General features: G+C 52.3%; 1 protein-coding gene across 1 annotated transcript in view; it reads right to left on the bottom strand.

Moving 5' to 3' along the window:
- ITGB4 (integrin subunit beta 4) overlaps nt 1-24,595 on the bottom strand; it is a 56,124-nt gene that overhangs the window by 24,147 nt on the left and 7,382 nt on the right. The window contains exons 2-17 of the mRNA XM_074970581.1: nt 18,328-18,422; nt 17,781-17,863; nt 16,329-16,430; nt 14,834-15,038; nt 14,234-14,330; nt 13,135-13,306; nt 12,121-12,384; nt 9,213-9,302; nt 8,901-9,023; nt 5,275-5,442; nt 4,473-4,549; nt 4,000-4,211; nt 2,876-2,979; nt 2,317-2,415; nt 1,102-1,231; nt 797-919 (exon numbers count right to left, since the gene is read on the bottom strand). Coding sequence (XP_074826682.1) covers nt 797-919; nt 1,102-1,231; nt 2,317-2,415; nt 2,876-2,979; nt 4,000-4,211; nt 4,473-4,549; nt 5,275-5,442; nt 8,901-9,023; nt 9,213-9,302; nt 12,121-12,384; nt 13,135-13,306; nt 14,234-14,330; nt 14,834-15,038; nt 16,329-16,430; nt 17,781-17,863; nt 18,328-18,422 — 2,144 coding nt within the window. The remainder of the gene's footprint in view (nt 1-796; nt 920-1,101; nt 1,232-2,316; nt 2,416-2,875; nt 2,980-3,999; nt 4,212-4,472; nt 4,550-5,274; nt 5,443-8,900; nt 9,024-9,212; nt 9,303-12,120; nt 12,385-13,134; nt 13,307-14,233; nt 14,331-14,833; nt 15,039-16,328; nt 16,431-17,780; nt 17,864-18,327; nt 18,423-24,595) is intronic.

Raw genomic sequence — 24,595 nt, 5'->3', positions numbered from 1 at the left:
AAGTGCCAGGCAAGGAGAGGCGGCTGCCAGCTCTTCATTCACTTCCCCAGCATGTAGCCAGTTCAAAGCCAGCCTAGGGCAGGAGTGACTGAAAAATGCTCCCAGCTGATGGCTGTTGGGTTGCCTGTGTGGGATGAACTGGGGGGAATCTCAGTCCAGTTCCCAGGGGACAATGGTAACCAGCTCCCAGTAACCATCCCCATGGGCACTACCAGGCCCCTCTGCTGGCAGCCTTGGCTGAGTGACCACGGCCTGGCCAGATCATTTAGCATTATTTGTACAACCCCACCAATGTGCTCGGGGTGCTACGGACAGGCGCAAAGACAAGCCATGGGCCAGAAGTGGCTGGGGGCTCAGCCAGGGGGTCCCTCGATATTTCAGCTTATTGCTGTGGAGTGCACTCCCCTTTGCAGGGCAGGCAAGCCAGGGTTTGCAGGTGTCCTTGGAGACGTGAGCTGCAGACTGAGCCATGCTCTTGGCCCTGCAGGGGCCCCATAAGGCAGCGAGAGGGAAGCTTGCACCTTCCCCTGCCCATGCTGGGCCTGTGCTGTGGATGGGGCTGGCTTGAGCCCTCTGAGAGGCTCCTTTCACTAGCCCCAAGTTCATACACTTCTTTCGGAGAGAAGTGGCCTCTAGAATGGTCACCGGAGGGGATCTCAGACTTAGTGTTTGCAGCCCTGAGGCCCGTAAGGGGCAGAGAGAGAGTCGAGCTGCGACCAGCGGTTGGCGCGGGCACAAGGCCTTGCTAGCCCTGAGCCTTAGCCACGCCTCCTCCCCCCACCAGGGCCCCGCTCACCTTTCTTCTTCTGCACCAGGATGGTGTTGTTGTGCAGTGTGCTGGGATCCCCTTCCAGGGTGTAGCGGTAGGTGCAGTCGTCCTCCTCGTCCTGGAACGAGCAGTACTCATTCACCTCCTTCACTAGAGAGAGAGCAGGGGTGGGGGCAACTGCTGTCATGGGAGGTAGCACCCAGGGGCTCCCATTGGGATTGGGCCCCATTGTACTAGGCGTTGCTCGCACGCACATGCACGCAGTCCAGGCTCGGGCAAGCCACATCAGATACACACACAGCTTTGACACCCGCAGGCTGAGGGCTCAGTACCTTTTTGCAGTTCATCCACCATCTGGATCTTGAAAGGGCAGTCCTCGCATTTCTGCCCCTTCTTCTCCCCGGTCCCCCAGGCCTGGCACTGGACGCAGCTTCGAATGTCTTCACACACCCCCAACACGCCCTGTGCACCAGAGACATGACATCGGCCAGTGAGAGGGAGGGACAACGTCGGACTCTGAAGGATGAGTGTGGGAGACAATTCATGCGCCCTCATCATCAGAGTAAGGGCGGGGGTGGAGAGGGGACATCAGACTGGGGGGGACTAGAGTGACAGTGTGTGGCGGTGACATACAAAGAGTGACTCTGCAGCAGAAGGTGAGTGGGAACCCCGCTCAGCTCAGTTCAAATCCCTTTACGGACTCAAACTGAAATCCCAGACAATCCTGGATGCTTTTCCTTTTGGGCCCAAAGGTGGCATTTGGAATCTGAACCCAGATTTAGATTTTGGCAACTGGCTCCTAATTTCTATATTGAGCAAAACCAAAACCCCAGATTCAAACACATGCACGTACACATGCAATGCACGCAGTGTATCAACAGAGACAGGTCCCAGGTCACAAAGTTTTGATCTAGAGCCAAACTTTCCCAAATGTAGGAGATATTTAGATCTGGGGTTTTGAATCAGCCCCATGTCAGTAAAATAGTCTACACTGATATTCTGCCCTGAGGTAGCAGCTGTCATCTGAGGATCTCAGAGAGCTTTCACAGACATTAACAACCTAAGTCTCCCACACCCCTGAGAAGTAGCGAAGTATATTCCTCATTTTAAAGTTGGGGAAACTGAGGCACAGGGAAGTTAAGTGTCTCAGAGTCAGAAATAGAAGCCAGGAGCTAAATCCCAGACGTACACTCTAACCACTAGGCATGCTCCCTTCCTGTGAATACATATCTTAGTATACTGTTGTATTTATCAGTGTAATAGCATCGGCGAGCTAAACAGACCTGGCTAAGAGCCTTCTATGGCCGTTCAGCAGCCACACCAGCCTTGCTGCCGCAGGATGGAAACCATTCTAACGAGCCTGAGGAGAAAGCAGGACCATCCCCAGGAGTTTGCTTTTAGCCTGTATGTGCTCTTGGCCTTGTTTGGGGTTCCCCCCAGCCCTCTCAAGAGCCCCATGTTCCCCCAGAGGCTCAGGAGCCAGGCTGTGAGCAGAGAGGTGATGCATTAGGAGTACTGGTCTCTGACCATCGAACTGGGAGCCTTACCAGGGAGTAGCTGATTTCACAGGTGAGATCCGTGTACGGAGAAGACTTGTCGCAGATGCACCTGCCGCATTCGCATCTCCCATGGCCATTGCAGATCCCCTGCAGGAGTAGAAGGGGCCAGGATCAGCCTCCGACACTAGTGATAAGCCCTCACTTAGCGCTGCTGGTAACAGAGGTCCTAGAGCAGCGGCTCTCCTTCAGTGTTGCCCTGTCAACCTCTTCCCCGCCATCCCCATCACTTACCGACAGTGACACCAGCTGGGATAAAAATGATACGGTCCATCAAATCCTCATGTGTCAGGGCAGGAGCTGATCATCAACTGGGGTCAGGAAGAAACTCCCCCACTCATGGGATAGCACCGGGCTAGGGAGAGCATTGTGCCACCCGCAGCCGCACTTGCTTCTCTCAGGCCATCCAGCACCCCAGCTTAATTAGATCCAGATCTCTCTCTGACCCCAAACCCTTTGGATCCAGGGCAGCAGGAAAGTCAGACCCAGCCTCCACCTAGTTTGCCCTCCCCTGCCCCAGCATGGAACAATCCCGCACTCAGTAACCTACCCCTTTGCTGTCGATGCAGGTGTCATTGCTTGTGGGGCATTCACAGCCAGGGCCCCCCCAGCCACTTTCACATGCACACTGACCCATGTAGCAGCGACCACGATCTGCAGAGAAAGAGCGGATGCTACAGGTGAGTGCCGAATTGGGCAGCATCCCTAGCTCCTGATCCCCTGAGGATATTCCTGCCTTTGACTCTCAGTCCCATGAGCCATCCCAGCTGCTCCCTAGAGGATTCCCTCACTGTATCTTAGATAGCTGGGCTTTGTCCTCCTACTTTACCCTTTGAGGGCACCTGCCCTCCTCTCCCTGGGGGAGAGGAAAAGGGATAGTTGCAAGCATGGTGCAAAGAAGCAATTGATTATACTGATTACAGACCAGGGGCATGATCCAGTTTCATTCAGATCAATGGGCATCTTTCCATTCACTTCAATGAGGGGTGGGCCAGGACCCAGGGCTCTAATCAGACCTGAGCTGCACCGATCCTTCACTATGGCCCTGGCTCCAAAGCAACTCTATGGTTAGGAAAGTACACTCCCTTCCTTGTGCTTTACAGTGTAACCTTCCGGCTCAGGATGTGGGTGGTGGGGCCATGTCCCTCTCTAGTAGCTGGTTCTTAGTGCATAAAAGGGTCTACTCAACTACCACCACCAGCTAAAGGAAATCTCCTTTAGCTCAAGGAGCAGAGGCCTATCTATTGAGAGCCCCATGTCCTGGGTTCTCTCCCCAGAGTCCCTGTGAGCAGCAAGATTTGTTCCAGGTGCGGGCTGAAAGCCAGGCTTCGTGTTGGATTTAGTATTTGTATTTAGCTCTAACTCTCAAGGGATGTCTGGGTCACACGAGACAAGCTTTGGCAGCCATTCTCGGACAGTCCTGTTCAGAAAAGCTCTTTGCAGAGATGGGTCCTGACCCAACTCTCCGGATCTAACCCCCGCACTGGGGGGCGTTTGCACATCTGGCGTTGAAGCTCACATCTTGAGGGGTGTGAATGGCAAAGCTCTGCGCCTGCTTCATTACCAAAATCATGCCTGGGCAGCGCCCCAAGGGAAGGAGCTGCAGGAGCCCCCGAGACCAGCTAGCAGCCGTGTTGCAGGCGGGCAGGCGCCAGCCTCTCGGCCCCCACTCACCATTGCAGAGGAAGCCGGCGGTGCGTGGGCACTGGAAGTTGTCGAACTGGCAGAAGTCACCCTCGTAGCGCTGGGTCAGGTCCTCAGAATAGCACTGGCATTTCCCGCAGAGGCACTCGCCCCGCCCCGAGCAGGGCTCTGAGTCTCCAGGGCGGATGCAGGCCTGGTTGTCACTGGAAGAGGCTGTGGAACAGTTACACACGTCCCCTCGCCTGGCAGAGAGAGAGAGAGAGACACACACACACACACACTGAGAGGCCTTAGAAGCCAGAGGCACCACGGGGCCCATCAGGGGACAGATCCCTGGCACCGGACCCAGTGGGGAGATTCACATCCACAGAGAGAGCAGCCATCACATAGAGGGTGAGAAAGCCTAAGTCAAGATCTTTTGACCTCCACTGATAACTGAAGCCTGGAGGAGGAGGTTTCCAGGACTGGGTCCCCTACAGAGCAGCACTGGACAGGATCCTTACCAGCCTGGATAGCAGACGCACTGCCCACAGATGAAGTCCCCTTTGAAACCGCACCTGGATGACCCAACGATCTTTTGCTGTAAACGAAAACGAGAGGGGACGTTACTGACCCTCCTCCAGGGACTCAGACCCAGTCACGTGTCCCTAGAAGATGGACTAGCAGGCTCTAGGGTCTCTAGGACCCTCTGCTGATGGCCCCTGAGGGCACATGAAGAAGAGAGGGTGGGTGGGAGCTGGGCAGATCTTCAGCAGGATGCGAGGGGAGCTCTTTTTAGCAGGTACTGTATCCCTAGCTCTGTGCACAGGCTGTAGCAAAATGTCTCCTTGGCGAGATTAGGAATCTGTTCCACAGGAAGCTGGGAACAATAAACTCACTTCACTTGGGAAGCCCACCTCAAAAGGCCTGGAGACGCTGCCCACAGCACCCCGAGCAGACACAACTGTAAACTGCATTCCACCTCCAGACCTCCAACGGTGAAACAAATCCACAGCCCCCAAGCTCTTTGCAGTTGATACTACACTGCTCACCCCAGCCATTTGTGCATTCATGGCAGCAGCAATGACAGAATTCCTGCTCTGAAAGCACAAACCCTGGCTACCTGAGCTAAAGGAGAATCTCCGTTAGCTGGTAGCTGCAAGGGGAATATGACACACAGTTGAACAGTGAGGATCCCATCTAGTAGAGGGCAGTGGTGCTCACACACACACTAGCCAATTCATTACAATCCCGGTCTGTAACAGAGCAGAGGATGTTCCGGGGTTTCCCCTGGAAGCGAAGAGGGTGGGAATGCAGCCTCCATACCTGCTCGCAGGGGCAGACGTCGCAGATGACTGAGGCGGAGATTTTCAGGCTGTCACTCAAAGAGGAGGGTTTCACGTGAATTACCCCGTGCTGCTCTTTCTCGGGGAGGTTGCAGACGTGCTCCCCGCCCACGTACTCATGAGCTTTCACGAGCACCTTGAAGCTGCCCTGAATGGAAGAGACCCATTTGTTAGTGGCCAGTGGCCAAACACTCCTTCTAGATCCAGCCGCTGCTCTGGTGGATTTGAACTGGCGGCCTGGAGGCGAGAGTCTGGGGAGATTGTAAAGGGAAGGATGGAGATAGGTATTTAAGAAAAAAAAAAAAAGCTATCTCCTTTCCAGGACAATAAATGAATTGTGGGGAACTACCTTGCCCTGGCTGTAGAGGCTCAGACTGCAAGGTACCTTCCGCTATTATTCATCTGTATTGCAGTAGCACCTAGAAGCTGCAATAATAAATGAGGGCCCCCATTGTACTAGGTGCTGTACAAACACACGACAAGACTGTCCCTGCTCCAAGGAGCTTAAGTCCAGCTATTACTCTGATAACACCAGGAACATGCACATTTCAAAACTGCTGTTAACCTACACAAGACAGGAAGGATGGCCCAGCAGTTAGGACACTAGCCTGAGACTCAGGAGACCTGGGTGCATTTCCCTGCTTTGTGAGACTCCCTGCATGACCCTAGGCAAATCACTTTGTCTGGGTGCCTCAGTTCCCCTTCTCTAAAATGGGGATAACAGCACTGCCCTACCTCACAGGGGTGCTGTGAGCATGGATACACTCAAGACTGAGGTGCTCAGATACCATGATGATGAGGGCCAGCTAAGTCTCCAAGACGGATGGCATGAGGGTTTGTGGAGCGCACAGGAATGCAGGAACCACTTTTCAGAGGCTCGTTAATCAAGTGTTAAACGAGCTACAAGACTTGACCCGAGTTTATACTGATGACATTGCACTGTTTAGCAGTTCTTGGTCAGATGACTGAAACCACTTGCGCATTGTGCTAACAAAACTCAGAGATGCAGGTCTTACTGTACAGGTGTCAAAATGTAAAACAGAAGCTGATGAAGTTCCTTATTTAGAACATTGGTTAGGAGGTGGCCAAATTTCTCCCAATCCCCTGAAAGTGAAAGCTGTTGTTATCTGGCCTATGGCCCAGACTGAAAAACAAGTCCAGTCTTTGACAGGGTTGGTTAAATATTGCCACCGATTTGTGCACGTTTCAGTGACATTGTGTCTGCTGTCACAGACTTGCACAAAAGCCAAAGCCAAATAAAACAGGGTGGGGACAAAAGCTTGCCAGGAAGGTTTTGATGAGGTAAAGAAAATCCTGTCAGAAAAGCCTGTTCTGCCCAGTCCAAATGTTGACAAAATGTTTGAACTATGCACTGATGCGTCAGACACTGGTTTGGGTGCGGTGGTGATGCAAATGGGGGAAAGGAACAAAAAGCTGCCCGTCGCTTTCTGAGGTAAAAAAACTGACACCCACTGAACAGAATTATTGTGTCATGGAAAAAGAATGTTATACCATTGTATGGGATGTCAAACCGGTAAGGCCCTGTCTATTAACAGAAGGTTTAGGATCCTGACAGATTGATATCCATCAGTGTAGCTGCATCGAACCCAAGGTACTAATTCCAAACTGCTACACCACACTCCAAGAACATGGCATGGAAACTGTGCAGATTAAGGGAAGAGAAAATACTATGGCAGATGCCCTGTTCAAGCAAGAGGGTTATGACCTGACACCTGCAGATCAGCCCGTGGCTGACCCTACTGTAAGAGAAGAAGTGTGACCTTAAGAGCCACTCAGTGCCAACTGGCAACAGGTTCACTATTGTGGAACAACAAATCCTAACAGGCCTGAAAACTCACAACCATTGGCACACTGCTTTCATGGTATTTATCCATAAATGATGTCACATGAGGGCTCTAATAAAGGCTTATGTCAGAGTAGGGTGGCCAGGTGTCCGGTTTTCGACCTTAAAATCCGGTTGGAAAGGGGACCTGACGGTGTCTGGTCACTGCAGGCGGGGAGGCGCCAAGCCATCACCCGCGCCAGCCCCTACTCAGCCAGGGCCGCCTCCCACCCGCATCAGGCGGCTGCAGCTCCCAGCCCCAGCTCTGTAGGTGAGTCCCTCACGACCCTCACAGGGAGTGGCGGGGAGAGGGAAAAAGCAGTGAGGAATGAAGAGAGGGGGAAAGAGGAGAGAATGGGGGGCGGGGGCTCAGGGGAAGGGGCAGAGCAGGAGCGGGTCCTTGGGGGAAGAGGCAGGGCAGGGGTGAGGCCTGGGGGGCAGGGGCGGGTCCTTGGGGGGGAGGGGCAGGGCAGGAGAGGTTCTGCCACTCCTGCTGGAATGTCCGGTTTTTAAATATTACAAAGTTGGCAACCCTTTGTCATAGTGATCCTCATAATTGTTGTGACGTGTACGTACAGATGATATTTTAAAAGTTATGTATGTATGTACTGTACCATGAACATATGTTCATAAAGTCTGAATCAAGGCAGGGTTGACAAACACGTTTCTGCCAGACACAGGCTGTACATTCACTCGTCTGCCTTGGCTGACGTGTAAATTAAGCATTGCAAGCAAACACAATGGAAGTGCCCCATTTGCAGACAAAGTCAGCATAAAGCTGTGAGGTCAACACATCAGGAGGGGTCACCCTAACCAGGGCCGGCTCCAGCTTTTTTGCTGCCCCAAGCGGCGAAGAAGAAGAAGAAGAAAAAAAAAAAAGAAAAACCCGATTGAGCTGCCACCGAAGAGGAAGAGAGGGAATGAAGGATTTGCCGCCGAATTGCCGCCGAAGACCCGGACGTGCCGCCCCAATAATGCAGGGACTGCCGCCCTTTCTATTGGCCGCCCCAGGCACCTGCTTCCTTTGCTGGTTCCTGGAGCCAGCCCTGATCCCAACTCTGGGGACAAACAATGAATTTGCAGGAGGCGGGAGATATAAGGAGAAGGCAAAAGGACACCTCTTTATCCTTCACTGAGGAAGCAAAAGGACAGTGCTTTTTGCAGTCACGAAAGAGGGATCCCGGCCAGTTGGTTGAAGATGCTGGGAGATTGCTTTGGATGAGATCAGCCTCTTTAGACAGAGGTTTAGTCTGTTATGTTTAGACTCTAGGAAGTGCGCTCTACTTTGTTTTGCATGTAACCATCCTGTTTCCATTATCCTTACTCACTGTCTCTTCAATCTTAATCTTTGATGATAAACTTCTGATTGTTTTCACTATAAATATATCTCAGTGCTCTGATGTCCTATAGGAGCTGGTCTTGTGTTGAACCAGTCAAGATGTGTGTAGTGTTCTCTTGGGAACAGCAAACCTGGTAATTTCTGTGAGCGTCCAGTGTCAGGGGCTGGACGTAATAGGAGAACTCTTCAAAGGGACTCAGGGAGTGGGGTGCATCTACTGTTCACCTGCAAGGCAAAGTTTGGCTGGCATAGCCCAGAGAAGATTGTTTGGGTGTCTGACAACTGGTGGTGTCAGGGAGCTGACACCCAGTGCAGCACAAGCAAATCTCTCTCATGCTGAAGGCAGGGAGGTAACAAGGTGACTCACAACCCTGGGCACCCTAACAACTGTTACAGATGGATAGAAGCTCAGTGTAGGACTTACCACTTCCCCGCGGGTGACATGGAACGAGCCAGACTCTGTCTTTACATATTTCAAGGAGGTAAATTCTGTCTTCATGGACTTAGGGACTGAGTCTGCCCGGATGTCCATCTTGGAACGGATACGCTGGGATGGAAGAACGAAAGATAGATCCCAACAGCACTTATCTTCAGCACATAACCCATCCACGTCACCCCTTCCCACCTTCCCAGGATATGGCAAAGGGCTCCACTGCTCTTTCCCTGGCAGAATGCTGCCCCTACCCAGTGGCTTGATTCTCTGAGCTAGACTGAGACCCCAGAGGTCGTCTCTTACCTCGAAAGCCACGCGAATCAGCTCCACGATATTGGAGGAGTCTTCCTGCAGCACCCCAATTTCCGAGATGGGGAAATACTTGTGCAGCTTCTGAAAAATAAAGGGAGACAAAGCTAAGCTACAAACCCTTGAAGGAACACTGCGGTTCCGGAGACACCCATGCAAGGGTTCATTTCCATAAACCAGCAGCAAAGGCAACAGAGCCCCGCCCTCAGGCTACGAACAGCCAATGGGAGTTTGTGCTGGAGCTGACAGCTGGTGGGTGGCGTTTCTCTGAAGCCTGCCTAAAGCGAGATATCCCCATGTCACCTCCAGATTCAGAGCGAGCATCACTCCAAACACGACGGCAGTGAAGATGCACAGTGGGGAATGGCTGGGGGCACCTTCAAATCAGCAGCTGCTGCTACCATCAATTTTCTATGCACAGGACAGGCGGCACATGGGATCTTGTCATTCTGAATTCCCTCCCCCTCCACCCGCATTCATCAGCACGACAAACCCAGTGGGACAACCCCGCTCAGTCCGGGGGAAGGGCCCAGGGATCTTTAGGGGGGATCGATTTGGAGGGTGGCCTACTCAATGCCCAGAAGCGAGAAGGGCCTCTTCCTTTCTGCACCCCATACCTTCCCCACTTTAGTGTAGGCTTTTCTCTGGCACTTGCCATTGCAGTGCCTGGGCCCCACAGCACCAGAATGAATTTCACCCCTGGAGTGGGGGAAGGGTGATTATCCCCATTTTGCAGTGGGAACACGGAGGCACAGAGATGAAGTGACTTGCCCGAAGACACTCAGGGAGTCTGTGGCAGAGGTGGGAACAGAATGGAGGTCTCCTGAGTCCCAGTCCAGTGCCTTATCCACAAGGCCATTCTTCCCTTTGCCCTGTCATTAGCCAAACGTTTGCACAACAACAGATCTTCCTCTCACCTAACACAACAGTCACGTCAGTAGCATTTCACTAACCAGCTCGAGGTGGAACGAGAGCTAGGCCTGCGTGAAAAGCCTGGATTTCACCATCTGCGAACTGTGGGAAGGTTCTGATTCGGATCAGAACTTGACAGCTGTCCCCTCTCTCTATAATAGGCCAAACCAAAACCTGGGCTCTGCAGCTGGACACACTCAGACCCCTACCTTACGTCTCAGACCCATCTTCATATGGAACTCAAATACTTTCAGCAGGAAAACAGAGCCAGAGATCTCCTCAGGAGAAAAACACACCTGAGACAAACCTCGCCAGCCACCGGATGTCCTCACTGCTTCCCAAGAAACATATACCCAAGCCCTGCCCACCAGCACTGAGCCCCACAGGAAGTCAGAGTGGGGGGTTCCTGTGGATCTGATAGAGCTCAACAGCAGCCTCGCCCCACTCCAGACTGATCAGTCCCTGGCACCCGCTGAAGATGAAGGCAGATTAGGTGATGTGGTTTAACACGTCAGAGAAGAGAGGAACATGTGCCCCCTCCCCAGGAGTCCTCCTTAGGAAGTAATTTAAGGCTCCAGGTTCAGAAGTACTGAGCGCTGGCAGCTCCCATTGACGCTCATCATGGCTGAAGTCAGGACCCTTCGCTCCTTGAGCTGCAATGCCCAGTTCAGAGTGGGTAGCGGTGCCACATCACACGGCCTGTTTGCTCCATCACAGGAGAGGGGAGAGAGACGCGAGGGGAAGGGGAAATGCCAAAGTATACCAACGAAGGAGAGCGCCTGAAAAATTCAGTTTCTGGAGAACCCAAATGAGATATTTTGACTTGCCGTCTGCCTGTCTGAAAGCAGAAAGTGAAACTGACAAGGGCCTTCCAACCAAGAAGCTGCCGTTTTGCTGATGGAAAGTGGAATTGTATTGGCAAAACTGAAATTTTTCCCCACAGAAAATTTCAAAAATGTTGAGAAAAGGGCATTTTCCACTGGGAAATCATTCTGACTGAGAATTCCTGGCCAGCTGACCCCTAGGGTCGTGACCAGCACTCCCTTTGCTTCATCACAACCAAACTACTAACAGAGGTTGGTCCAATAAAAGGTAGTACCTCACCCACCTTGACCAACCAAATTACAGGCTGATGTGGGTCCCCTGACAGAGATTTGATCCCATTCAGCATCCGTACAGTTTTCCTCCTAAGCAGTCCCTTGATCTCCCTCTGAGGTACTTATCTGGCCCCATGACTAGGATGACCAGGTGTCCGGTTTTCGACCAGAACATCCGGTTGAAAAGGGATCCTGGCAGCTCTGATCAGCATTGCTGACCAGGCCACTGACTGTCCGGTTGGTGGCGCCGCGCAGCGGGGCTGGCAGACTCCCTGTTAGCCTCCACGCCGCGCAGCTGCCGGGAAGCAGCTGGCATGTCCCCCCTCCGGCTCCTACACGTAGGGGCAGCCAGGGTTCACCACGCACTGCCCCCGCCCAAGCAGCTCCCATTGGCCGGGAACCATGGCCAATGGGAGTTGTGGGGGCGGCACCTACGGACAGGGCAGCACACAGAGCCACCTTGCTGCGCCTCCACATAGGAGCGGGAGGGGAGACATGCCGCTGTTTCTGGGAGCTGCTTGAGGTAAGTGCTGCCCGGAGACTGCACCCCTGACCCCCTCCCAAGCTCCAACCCCCTGCCCCAGCCCTTATCTCCCTCCCACCCTCCAAACCCCTCGATCCCAGCCCAGAGCACCCTCCTGCACTCCATACTCCTCATCCCCAGCCCCACCCCAGAGCCTGTACCCACAGCCAGAGCCCTCACTCCCCCACCCAGTGGGGGCTGGGCCTCAGAGAAGGGGAGTGGCATGGGCGGGGTCTTGGAGGAGGGGTGGGGCGGGGCAAGGCAAGGCAAGGGTGTTCAGTTTTGTGCAAGTAGAAAGTTGGCAACCCATGACCAGTGCCTTAACTCCCTGCGCCTCCCACCCAGCTGTCAGCCCGCCCACCCCTTTCACCTCGTAGTAGCTGTAGGAGTGGTTGGAGACGGCGAAGATTGGGATGATGTTGTGCTGGCCCAGCAGGCGCACCAGGGTGGGCACGGAGGGGTAGTCCTGCCTGGTGTCGAAGGTATAGGTGCCCGCTCCGTTCAGGTGACACTGCTCATCATTCCTCGGCAGGATCCCTGACAGGACGTTGGTGCCATCAGCTTCATAGTGGAAGGCAGACTCGGTGGAGAACAGCAGCAGGTGCGTGCTGTCATTCCTCCAGCCGATCTTCTCCTAGGGCCAGAGGGAAGGGGGGCGATGGGCATTTCATTCACTTGCCCATCAAACACAATGCACAGGGCCAATCCCAAGCGAGCGCGCTAGCAGTGGCAGGCAGGGCTTTTCAGAGCATGGCATCCGACTCCTCACTGAAAGTCACTGGGGCTCTGGGTACCAGCCTCCATTTATAATCCCTGCCTTCGCCGCTAGTGCACACATCCAACTGCCACACAGCCCAGGGAATTCAAAAATGGCAGGGGTGAAAGGGTTAAGCCCCTTCCCTGCTCCCCCAGTGCACATCTCCCACCGAGCCTCTGGGGAGGTCCAGGTAGGTCCAGCCACAGCGGAGAAGCAGGCAGGTTCCTGTATATATCTGGCAGGGCGCTAGCCTACTGATAAGGGAAATATCCATTTCTCCAGCCAGCCAGAACACATGCTGCCATGACTTGCTGGCCTCTGGGGAGCAGATCCACACAACCCTAGGAACAAGGGAACACTCAGAGGGCAAGAGGACCCAAGGGGAACACCGTAGACTGGGGGCACCTTCTCAGTGGGGTTTACTCTAGGAGACGAGACAAGCTGCCATCTCAGCAACAGCAGCAGGTGCAGCGGACTGGCCATCCTGGGAGAGCAGTAGCTCCCACCAGGTATGGCCCTGAGTTCTGGGCTCAGGTTAGCCACACTGCTAGTCACCCATCCCACCTGCTGTCGCTCTCCCATCAAACACACAAACCATCTAAAGGAGCCAGCCCCCTCCATATTCACCTTGCAAACAGCCGTCTGTAGGATGGCATCAAAGCCCCCCTCCGGGGCGTCCAGGTTGCCCGAGATGCGCTCTTTCATCAGCTCCTGGCTGAAATTATTGATGTTGCTGGTCAGGCGGATGACATTTTTGAAGGAGAAGGGCGAGTCGGCATCCCTCCAGGGCTCTCGCAGCCTGATGGAGAAAAGGGGAAGCAAGGGCTTTCCAATGGGGCTTGGCTACTGAAGTCATCAAGAGATCACCACATATGGTGCCGTAAACATGTCTGGCACAGAGCGAGGTACTGCCCCAGCAACCCACGGCAAGGCATGGGACAAGAGGGTGTGCAAGGAAGGGCCCTGCATGAGGATCACCGGTGAGAAGGTAGAAGAGATCCTGGGAGCAATTGGTGCAGAAAGAAGGATTAGAAGCAGGAGAGACAGGTGGTCCCAGAACAAAGACCCCTTTTCCAGGTAGCAGGGCAGCACAAAGGCACGAAGCCGAGAGGTCCAAAAAGTGACATGAGGAGCAGTGAGGGGAGACGAGTGGGAGGAGCACTGGCAGCGAGAACAGAGACATGAGTAGGAGCAAGATCATGTAGGGCTCTGAAGGCACCCAGACATCTAGTCTCCTGAAGGTGGTAATACTTTGGTCTAATTCTGGTTGTTGGCTTGGCATGGAAGGAACTGGATGGTGTTTAGTGATGTACAGAAGGCCAGACTAGATGATCTGGTCCCTTCTGGCCTTAAACTCTATAAAAGAATGTGCGGCTCGAATTTGTTGTCGTAGGAAAGGGGAAGCCAAGGATGGGACCCAAGGAGTGGGGCCGACGTGGGCTTGTGGCAGGACAGGCAGCCGATGGCATTAGCCGTGGCGTTTGGGAGACACCAGTGCGGAGGGCAGGCAGCCGATGGCATTAGCCGTGGCATTTGGGAGACACCAACGCGGAGGACAGGAAGGCAGGAAAGAAGAGGTTTGCAGTTATCAAAGCAAGAGAAGAAGCCTGGACGGGGGGTTGAGCACTGGAGACTGTGGAGCAGGGGAGCCAATTAGGAGACAGACAAACGTTCCCAGACCAATCTCATCGAAGCCTGTCCATTGGGGCCTCTCAGCGTCACTTACTTCTCAGGTCTCATATCTGTTTGTGGAGCCGAGACTTTGTCCACAAACTTGCCAAATCCGATGGTGTAATTGGAGGTCAGGGTTTGCAGGAATTCCGCTGGCAGGGAGGGAGGAAGGGAGAGAGAGCAGTGAGCTGTGATGCACTGGCAGGGACCAGAGCCCTTTTCCCATCATCTTCACATGGAGCTGTTCTGAATGCCATGCCTCAGGTAAGGCTCCTGACTAGTGCAAGGGGTTATGGGATGAGGGGAACAGAGCGTTTGGGTCATTGGGCACCACACAGAACACACCAGCTCTCTAGGACACTGGTTCCCAGCTTTGCTTAGTATGAGACTAGAAAAGAGGACTCATGATGGGCCCTGTAGTGCAGCAAGGGCCAGAAGGAACACTCCAGGCGGGTAGAGGGACCCCAGGCCAGAAAGAGCCAGGTGCGTCACTAAGCAGCGAGGGCCAACGACAAACACCTGGTGGCCAGATGCACACAGCCCCTCAGCCGGTTGTGTTACTCTTCCCTGCCCTGGGTGGAGATTCTCTGCCCATGCTGTCAGTAGGGGGACCTGGCTTCCCTTCCTCCCTTAGCATGCCTAGCTCCAGCCTCACCTAGCTTCTGGCCCATCTTTCTGAGGTTGCTCAAGTCGTCAGACATGGAGTAGGAGAAGTCCATAAGGATATAGAGATCCACAGGGCTCTCGAGGGGCTGGAAGACGTCCATGTTGAAGCTGGCCTCCTCACCAGCTCTCAGCCGCATGATCATCTGCTGTGGGGACACCTGGGTTTTCTTCAGAGACATGTCAATGCTAACATTCTGCCAGAGGAGAGAGCGGAAAAGCGTTAGCAGAGCAGCAGAGGAGATTCACCCTGGTGCTTGCGATGAGGGGCAGGGATAATAGCTGGTGTCTGGTGAACAAGGGGTCAACTTTCATTCTCCTTCCCCTTGCATGTGCTCAGGGGAAGCACTGCTGGGGACACCTGGCGGGACTGAAACCAGTGGGAAACCCCTGCACCCAGGTGAGTCTGGGTTAACCCCCCAGCTGGAGACGTCTGTTTATTTTTGTGCCAACTAGGTGGATTGCTTCTTATCTGTGTGATTTCTAAGGACAGGCCCTCGCTGACTGTGCCCGGATGTGTCTAACCTACCTGAGGATGGGGAGCTTTGAGAATAGTTTATTCTGCTGCCCTGTCAGCATGAGTCCTTCCATTGCCCACCTCACTCCAGCTGCACCAGCGTTGGCAAGGGGGAAGCCCCAGAGAGGCCATGTTGATTGGGCAGGGTGAGAGGACAGTGCAAGGGCACCAGCAGCTGGTCTACATTAGGGCTAGAGGAGCTACACTGTACGAGAGCAACAGAAGGGAGAGGTTGCCCCAAATTCGCCATGCCGACGAGGCCTCGGTGCCCTTTGTGGTGGGGTGGAGGTGGCCGTTACCCCTTTCCAAGGGGAACTGTGCTGTGATCCCAAACTCATTTCGGGTGGGCTGCCAAACAGGCATCAGGGCTTCCAATCAATAGCTATCAACTGGAGCTGGGCAACATGGGTCAATTGTCGATGACATTGTTTCCAATAGGGCGGAAAAAGATCCAGGACATTCTCACGACATTTCCCTGCCCCTCCCCCATGTCCTGATCCACTCAGCTGTCAACCTTGGCTGAATTCTGACTGGCACCCTAGAGGTGAAAGGCTGTTATCCCATTACCCACGCCAGAGTTAGCCTGTCGAGCTGCCTCACCCACTCCTGCATTTCGGACAGAGCTTGACATGCGCGTGTCTTTTTGTTCATGCATCCGTTTCACCAGCAGGTCTTTGAGAATGGGGTATGTTAATCAGCTAGCAAAGGGCATATCCTGTTTTTGAGTGGGCCTTATGTAAACAGTAGCTGCTGGTATGTATATTCACCTAGCCATGTGGAATTGCAAAGAAGTATTTAGGAATCTGGAGGGGGTTCTCTCAGCGGGTTATAACAACCAGAAGGTAAGGTTCGGGACATGCTGATGTCCCTTGAAGAGCTGTGCGAATGCAATCAAGTGAAAGGCTTGTCAAGGAAACAAGGAGCAGAACATTGGTGGATTATCTCCAGGGCTCTGGTGCTCTTTGCTCACCTTCTGCACCAGCATCTCTCCTCTCACGTACACAATGCTGGTCTGGATGCAGCCATAGCTCACCAGGTTCTCTCTCAGGTCACATCGGGATTCTTTGAAAGTCTGTGACCACAGGAGAGGAAAACCCACAGAGTTAGGAAACAAACAGAGTCCCGGGAGGATGGGAAGCATTCAGGGAGGGGGGATCAGGCAGCCGGCCCCTCCTCCGCTAGGATAGCAGCGGGCAGGAGTGGAAAAGGCTCAGCTGGGCAGGTATTTCGGCTTCATGAGAGACTGCCCCTCGGACACCTCTCCGTCGCAGGCCCCAGCTCCCCTCCTGTTCGTGAGGACCAGGGTGTTCAGCCAGTCAGCCCTCTCCCCCTGCAAACACTTACCCCCCGGAGAGCATATAACAGATACTGAAACGTCATCTTAGATAGAAAAGAGGGAGAGTCCCCCACCTGTTCACTCTTCCATCTCTCCCACATTGTGGGTTTAGCGTTCTCTGTGCTTCACCCGCCTGTGTTTTACATCCCATTTCCTCTCTGCTCCCTCTCTCCTGCCCTCCCCCCTTCTATTGAGCCAAGGATCAGGCTTATCTGAGTCTGAAATTACAACAAAGCCCTCTTAAAAATTCCTCACTGGTCCTCATTTCCTGCATTCTTGGTTCACTTGAGTCCCTCCCCTCCCTGCTCTCTCCTTCCTTTCTCTCCCCACACAGAGCCAGCACCTCTTGTGTGGTCTACCCTATGTGCCCCCCTCACCCTGCTGGGACCAGGGCCCTGCTACCTGACAAAGCAGCTTTGCAAGAAATGCTTTTGCACTCTCGCCACTGGGCTATCCAGCTCACGTCTGGGCAGATCTGCACCGTGGTAACTTGTGCCATTGGACTGGAGAGACTGGGGACCAGCAGGCAGTGGGGCAATTGTTTTGTCTGATCACAGCCCAAGCCCTCGTCTCACAGTGGGGTACGTCGGACCCAAATGCCCACCCCTCGCTCTCATTCCAGAGTTGGGGGTTGGCGTCTATCTCTGAGCAGCCAGAGATCCCTGCTCTGAGCCCACCACAAACTGCCCCCTGCCTGGGTTATACTGCCGCCAGGTTCATTTCCCTTTGGACCCATTTCTTGAGGAAGCAGAATCTAAAGGAGCCTCTTATACAGCTCCCCTAACAGGGAGGTTCTCCAGCAGTCTGAGCGAGGGCTGCACTGAGGGGGCAGCAGGTCAAAAGAGAGACGGGCCTGAGCCCAAATCTTGGAATACCCGCAAACTGTCTGTGAGTGACAGACAGAGACAGCGTGGAGCCGCATGTTGCCAAAGCCGGGATCCAGCCTATTAGAAGGAGAGGGCTCAATTGTGAAGCTGGATCCAAACACAGGTTCCCTCTCTTGGAGGCTGATGGGGGGCCTCTCTCTAGTGAAAGGCCACGTGACCACACTGTGCGTGACACAGTCCTGAGAGGGGAGGCGCTCACCTCGTCCGTGCAGTAGGAGCAGTCCTTGCTCACTCGGATACACTCCGTGCAGCTTCTTGCTCTGGAAGCCACGCAGCGATTAACTAGGAGGCAAGATCAAACACATCAAGAGCAGAAGAAGCTGGCCTGACCTCGGAAAGCGAGAAGGGGCGAGCCACGATCAGAGGGGCTGGGCCTGCTCCCAGTCAATAGGAGTTTTATCGCAGACTTAGTGGGAGCTGGCTCAAAACCAGAGACAGCGTGTATGTCAGACAGACCAATGGAAGGGAGCTATGGAGCAAGTGCACACAAAAGAAATAGGAGGGTGTGTTAAAGAGCATTGTCTTGGATAGCGCCAGGGCCTAACAGTCAGGACACCTGGGTGCTACCCACAAGCTCTGCCACACATTCAGCATTTCAAGAGTGAGTGGAATAGGAGTAGATACAAAGCGGCTGCTTAGCAGGCCAGGAGAAGGCAGCTGGAGAGGCATGTGCCCCAGAGATCCCGGGGCCAAGGACTTCAGCAGCGTAACCGAGTAGGAGAGACAGACACAAGAGCTGAACTTACTTCTGTTCTTTTGGCACAAGCATACGTCACAGACCATGACCAACAGGAGCAGCCCGGCCAATGCCCTTTGGAGCAGCATGTCCATCCTCTTCCTCCTGGAAATGCACACGCCAACAATGTTACAAGGAGTGTGTGTGGAGTTTTATATTGGGGATAACCCATGCAACGCATCCAACACATGAGCAATCACAGCCGAGCAGTTGTGGGGCTGCAGAGGACTCTGCCTCCAGACAGGTTCGCAGCATGGGGTGATTGGCAGAGCCCCCACAAATAGGAACAGAGAGAGATGTGGGGGGGGGGGGATTTTATACTGGTATTAACCCATGGGATACTGGAGTAGGACAGGGGAATGAAGCAGTGTCTTTAGTTTCCCAAACAGGTGTTTCAGCTTTAAAGAGGCTAGTGATCTTGCAAATGCGTTGAATATCCCAGTGCATCCCTGTGTGTAGTGCCCTCATGCTGGCAGCAGCCACTGCCCTGTTCAGCACAGATTTTATTGGGTCACCTTCCCCTGGCAGGCTCACTCATATCCAGGAACACGCTGTGCTCTGGGACTGGAGCCCAGAAGGGGCCCTAGAATGATGCCTAGCAGCAATTAGTTCTGGTTAGCAGTCTCTGAATAGGAAAATGCCCAGCCCTGTAATATCGGGGTGCTGCAGGTCTGGTGTGAGGTACATCAGCAGAGCGGCAGGACAAACAGATGGGGGCTGCGGGCTGGGATCAAAGTGCCCTGGCAGAGCTGCATGGGGAGGCATGCACAACGCTTGCCTGGCTCTGGCAGAGCTATCAGTCTCTGCTCAGGAGAGGACCCAGCAGTCTCCCTTCCCCTCTTTTAGCTGCCCACTCCTCCCTTCACAGAGATCCTCCTTGCTAAGGAGTCGCTGTGTGTTTTAAAGGCTCCAGTAACCGCTGGTTCTTCTGCACCCTTCTCAGCAGAGCTACAAACACATATAGTTCTCTGCCTTCCAGCCCCAACTAAGGAGGAGAAACCACTAATACTGACTGTCTCCACCATCCCATGGTTGCCTATGGACCAACAATAGGGTAGGCCATGGCTAATCAGAGCCCAGTGCCAGTCAGCCTGCATGACTCACAGCCAGAGCAAATACCTCCTTTTCCCGGGGTCAGGGCCCAGTGGTCTAATGAGAGACGGAGAAGGAAAAACAAGGTACCAAATTCCTCCTTTTGGCTATTTTCTATTGTAGTAAGAATTTCCAGAATGGCACCAACCACTCTGGCAAGTGCCAGACATCTACGGTGAACCCTGATATTTGGCCCCATGACAGGCTATTGAACCGGTTTGCATCCTTGAGAGCCCGTGAAGAGCAACTTTCACCCTCTGTCTGTTCCAAAGCTGCAGCCGCACTGAAGTCAAACTAGTTGCAAAACGCTGACTTGTTAAATCATGTTTCCTGTGGCCATGCATGAACTTGCAATATTTTATTCAGCCATTAGATGTCTCTGGCTACTGCACTGCACTCTAGATGGGGTGTGGGGCCCCTGGGGAAACAAAGGAGACAAAACTTTGCAGAAGATCATTTACGAGTTTGTAGTTTTCTATTATAGACACCTCCTCTGCCAGGAGGACTGATTCCCTATATTGCTACATGTGGGCAGGAAAATTAAAAATGTCAAGGCCGAAGTCTAGCTTAAGGTACTAAAGCACCTCGAGCTAGAGGATGCAGGCACAGTGCAAGGCTGACTCTCACAACAAAAAGAAAAGGAGTACTTGTGGCACCTTAGAGACTAACCAATTTATTTGAGCATGAGCTTTCGTGAGCTACAGCTCACTTCATCCGATGAAGTGAGCTGTAGCTCACGAAAGCTCATGCTCAAATAAATTGGTTAGTCTCTAAGGTGCCACAAGTACTCCTTTTCTTTTTGCGAATACAGACTAACACGGCTGTTACTCTGAAATCTCTCACAACAAAGATTCCCTGGGGCTAGTTGGTTTGTTTCTCCATTTCAGGGTAATCCACGCTCCTGAGCATGATGTTAAAATATCAAGAGGCTGTAAAACCCTTCAAAGCAGGAATCTTTCAGGAAGGTGGGAATGATGCGTCTTGGGTTGTCACATACAGCAGCAGCTCACCAGTTCCCACTGGGAGACCCCCCCGAAGAACTGGGCTTTGTGAACTAGCTGGTAAGGGCCTTATATAAAAGTGTCTGAAATCAGCAGAAAGATTCCCATTGACTTTATGGGCTTTGGGCCAGGCGTAGATCCAGCAAAGACTTGCCTCCGGGTCCCTTCCAGCCCTACCTCTCTATAGTTCTGCATTTATCTGCATGGTGAGTTGCTCCATTGAAGCCCACCGAACTGCTTGCAGTGTATAACGCTGAGCATGTGCGTCAGTCTGCCAGTTCAGGGCCTCAGCACTCAAGCACTGGCTTCTCCCTCTTGGTGTTATACTGCACTTTTCATTAGAGCACCTGGATAACATGACGAGATGTACTCTGTTCATGTACCTTGCTGCTGTGGCTTAAGCATTCAGTCCCACTGGTCTATCAAGTTTAAAGTGAATTTAGAGCTGGTGGAAGGTGCTACATTGGCAGCCATGGAGATCAATGTCCTCTGGTTACTCATAACTGTAGCCTCCTACTCTGACTCCCTGACAGAGCATTTCAGCCCAACCTGGAGGCACCCATCTCTAAGGAGTCTGAGGATATTTCAACCTCTGCCCGCATTCAGACTTTGGTGCTTCTGCTATCACTGCCAGCAAAGTTCCAGTTAATGCCAGGTGCACTGTGGGCAGCTGCCCATTAGGCACTGCACTGAGACGACCATCTCATTTGGCACCAGATGGTAACAGTTTCCAATTTCTGCTGGGCGGGAATGGTTCTGAACTGGGGAAAGTCTCCCATTCCCACGAGCCGCCTCCTGCCCTACTGAACCCTAGTCCTGATGACATGATCGTAACGAGAGGCAGGGAAACACCAGTTGCTCAGACTCTCCAGCAATGAGCACTATAGAAATGCCTTGAAACACCATCCACAATTGAGACCCAAAGGATGGGCTCTCTTCCCAAGCGAGAAGGAGAAAACACAGAGGTAAACCTCCCTGCACTGCCACTACCAGCACTCAGCACAACCCACTCCACCACACACCCAAAGAGCCCATGGCTGTTGTGAAGACCCTGCATTTGATGCCTGCTATGTCACACGGGCACTGGTGTTGGCATGCCAAGCTCACAGATATATATAGATCTCCAGAGGAGGGAGGGTACTTGGATTGTTTAGAGGAAAGACAGGAAAGAACCATTAGAGGAGAGTTTGAATCACCATGTGCTGTTCAGTGCCTTGGGCGCACAGGCTGCCATCAAGTCGTGGTGAGCGGTTAGATAAAAGACGATAAAATCCAGCCCCATTTTAACAGCAATGTTGCCATGCAACAGACCAGGGAACGTGCACGTCTGTAAGAACCCTGTTAGACGGTGTGCTCTTCAGGGCAGAGGCTGTGGTCTCTTACTAGGGTTTTATATTACACCTAGCACAATGGGTCTCTGACTCCGAGTGGGGTCTCCAGGCACTACTGTCATACACATAATAAGGAGTGCTGTAGCCCCCACTTTTCCCGCTAGCACTTCTCGCCTAGCCACCCTAGACGTTGCTGAGTAGGTCCAGTGCTCAGTCCTGCCCTGAGCACCACATGGTCAGATCAACATGGAGATGCCCTGGGGAAAACACCCCCTCAAAACAACCCAAACACACACCAGGCTCGCCAAGAATGATCACAGCTGCCCAACAACAGGTCAGATCATTTCAGAACCCCGACGAGCAGGAGTTAAAAGCAGGAGATTACTGTGTCTTAACAACCACGGAGTGTTTTGAATTCTCCTTTTGTCTCACATTTCCTCTTAGCCAGTGAAAACTGCTCCAAACCCCTGCAAGGAAGTGAACATTTCTTAGTCGAAAAGATTTGTTAGAGTGTATTCTCTGTGCACTCACTAGCAGATGCGTGGTCTGTTACGCTCTTGGTTTCTCTCTTTTCTAAAGGTGCAGCTTAGGAAAGTAGCAGCGCTGGCCAGTTCTAGCACAGGGGACGCAAGAAGGTGCAGCAGGCAGGGCACTAGACTGGGAGCCCAGAAACCTGGGATCTAAATCCTGACTCTGCCATTAACTCACATTGCAGCTTTGGGCAACTCACTTCAAGAAGGGCTGTGGAGAAAGAGTACTGGACTAGGACTCAGGAGACGTGGATTCTATTCCCAGCTTTGCTATTAGCCTGCAGGATGACCTTGAGCAAGTCACTTTGCCTCCGTGCCTCAGTTTCCCCACTTGTAAAAGGGGAATAATGACACTGACCTCCTTTGTGAAGTGCTTTGAGAGCGACTGATGAAAAGCACTAGATAAGAGATGGGTGTTAATTATCTCTACGCTTCAATTTCTCGATCTGTAAAATGGGAATATGAATGCAAAATGTAAGTTGTATTACTGTAGCAGTAGAAATTCCCAACTGCAATCAGGGCTTGTTTGTACTAGGTGGTGCACATACACATGATAAAACATAGTCCCTTCCCTGAAGAGGTTACAGGTTAAATCGGCAAAGGGTATGAGAAAGGAGCAACCACCCTCCGCAACACCTTTTAAAGAGTGACTTTTAAAGGTATGTGGGTGCCTCAATTGAGCCACCTTAAAGTCTTGGCCAGAGTCTGCTCCTTGTACCTTTACTGAACCAATATGGCTGTACCAGCTGGCAGGATGGGTTAGGCGTAAACCTGACAGGATGCTGCATCTGGATTCCAGGACAGTTTTAATGGAAGAGAGGTCCATGTGTGCAGACCTGGCTGGAAAGGGGAGCGCCTCCTCCCAACAAATGTGAAGTGCATCATTAATAGGGGCACAGACCAATGGCGTATTAATACATGTGACAGAGCCAGAGCTGCTTGAAAATCGATATCCTAGGAAGGCATCATATCTTGATAAGTACTCTAAGAATTGCTAGACTGGATCAAACCTGAAGTCCATCTAGTCCGGTATGCAGTCTCTGACAGTGGCCAACACTCAATGCTTCAGAGTAAGGTGCAAGAAACCTTGCATTCGGCAGATGTGGGAGAATCTGTCCGCCATGGTAGATTTCATGCTAATCCCCAATAGCTGTTGGTTTAAACTCTGGCGCATGAGGTTTAATATCCCTTGCAGGATTTATTAGCATTAGCTATAATTCTGGATATTCTTATCCCTATAAGCGTCCAGCCCCTCTTTGAATCACACTATTTTTTGGCTTCAAGAACATCCTGACACAACGCATTCCACACTTGGTTTGTGTGTTGTGTGAAAAAGCATTTGTTTTTATTGGTTTTGAATTTGCCACTTTTAAATGTCATTGAATGCCACTTGTTCTTGTGATATAAGACAGGGAGACCTAAACTCCTGACCTACCTTCTCTAAACCATTAATTATTTCATACACTGTCATCATGTCTCCTCTTATTTATCTTCTTTCCAAAGTAACAACCCCAGGCTTTTCCCATTTCTAGTCATAGGAGAGTTTTTCCAAGCCCTGGATCATTCCTATCACCCTTTTCTGAACCGCCTCCAGTTCTGGAGGATCCTTTTGGAGATGGGGTGATGAGTACTGCACACAGTATTTCAGATCCTTCTACATACTAACATTTTGGTTGCCTTTTAGAGTGCAGCTGCACATTCAGGGAGACCCTCATTGAGCTGTCTATGCCTTCTGACCTATTCCGCCCAGGTCCCTTTCTTTGGCTGACACAGTTAATTTAGAACCCTGTAAGGTGTTGGAGTAGTTTAAATGTTACCCTTCAAGGTGCATTACTTTGCATTTAACAATGAACTTCATTTGCCGGCATGTTGTCCATTCTCCTAGCTGGGGGAGGTCCCTCCTCTGAAGTTCCTGCCAGTTTTCTCCAGCAGTGACTAACAAAGATAGCTTTGTGACACCTGCAGGGTGTGCCACCTCACCCTCCTTTCCAAATAATTAATAAATAGATTAAAACATTAGACCTCGTAGGGAACCTTGATGAACACGGACCATTTCATCCTGCTAAGGTTGGGTAGTCTCTAAGGTGCCACAAGTACTCCTTTTCTTTTTGTCTCTTAGCAGTAGCTCTGGTAGCGGGATCTCTGCTGCCTGTAGCAGTTGCACTAATGCAATCCTCTAAATCAAAAAGCAGCATCTACCCAAGTGCAAAGTGTAAATTCCTAAAGACACAAATTACAGTTTATCTGGCATGGGTCATGACCCCAGAAACCCTGGTGCTTTCCTCCTCTACCTTCCCCCTCCCCGACATGAACATAGCTCAGTA

The sequence above is a fragment of the Natator depressus genome, chromosome 14 (genome assembly GCF_965152275.1).
Source record: "Natator depressus isolate rNatDep1 chromosome 14, rNatDep2.hap1, whole genome shotgun sequence".
Taxonomy (NCBI): Eukaryota; Metazoa; Chordata; order Testudines; family Cheloniidae; genus Natator; species Natator depressus.
The sequence above is the reverse complement of the archived record's forward strand: the minus strand, read 5'-3'. Positions and strand labels throughout refer to the sequence as shown.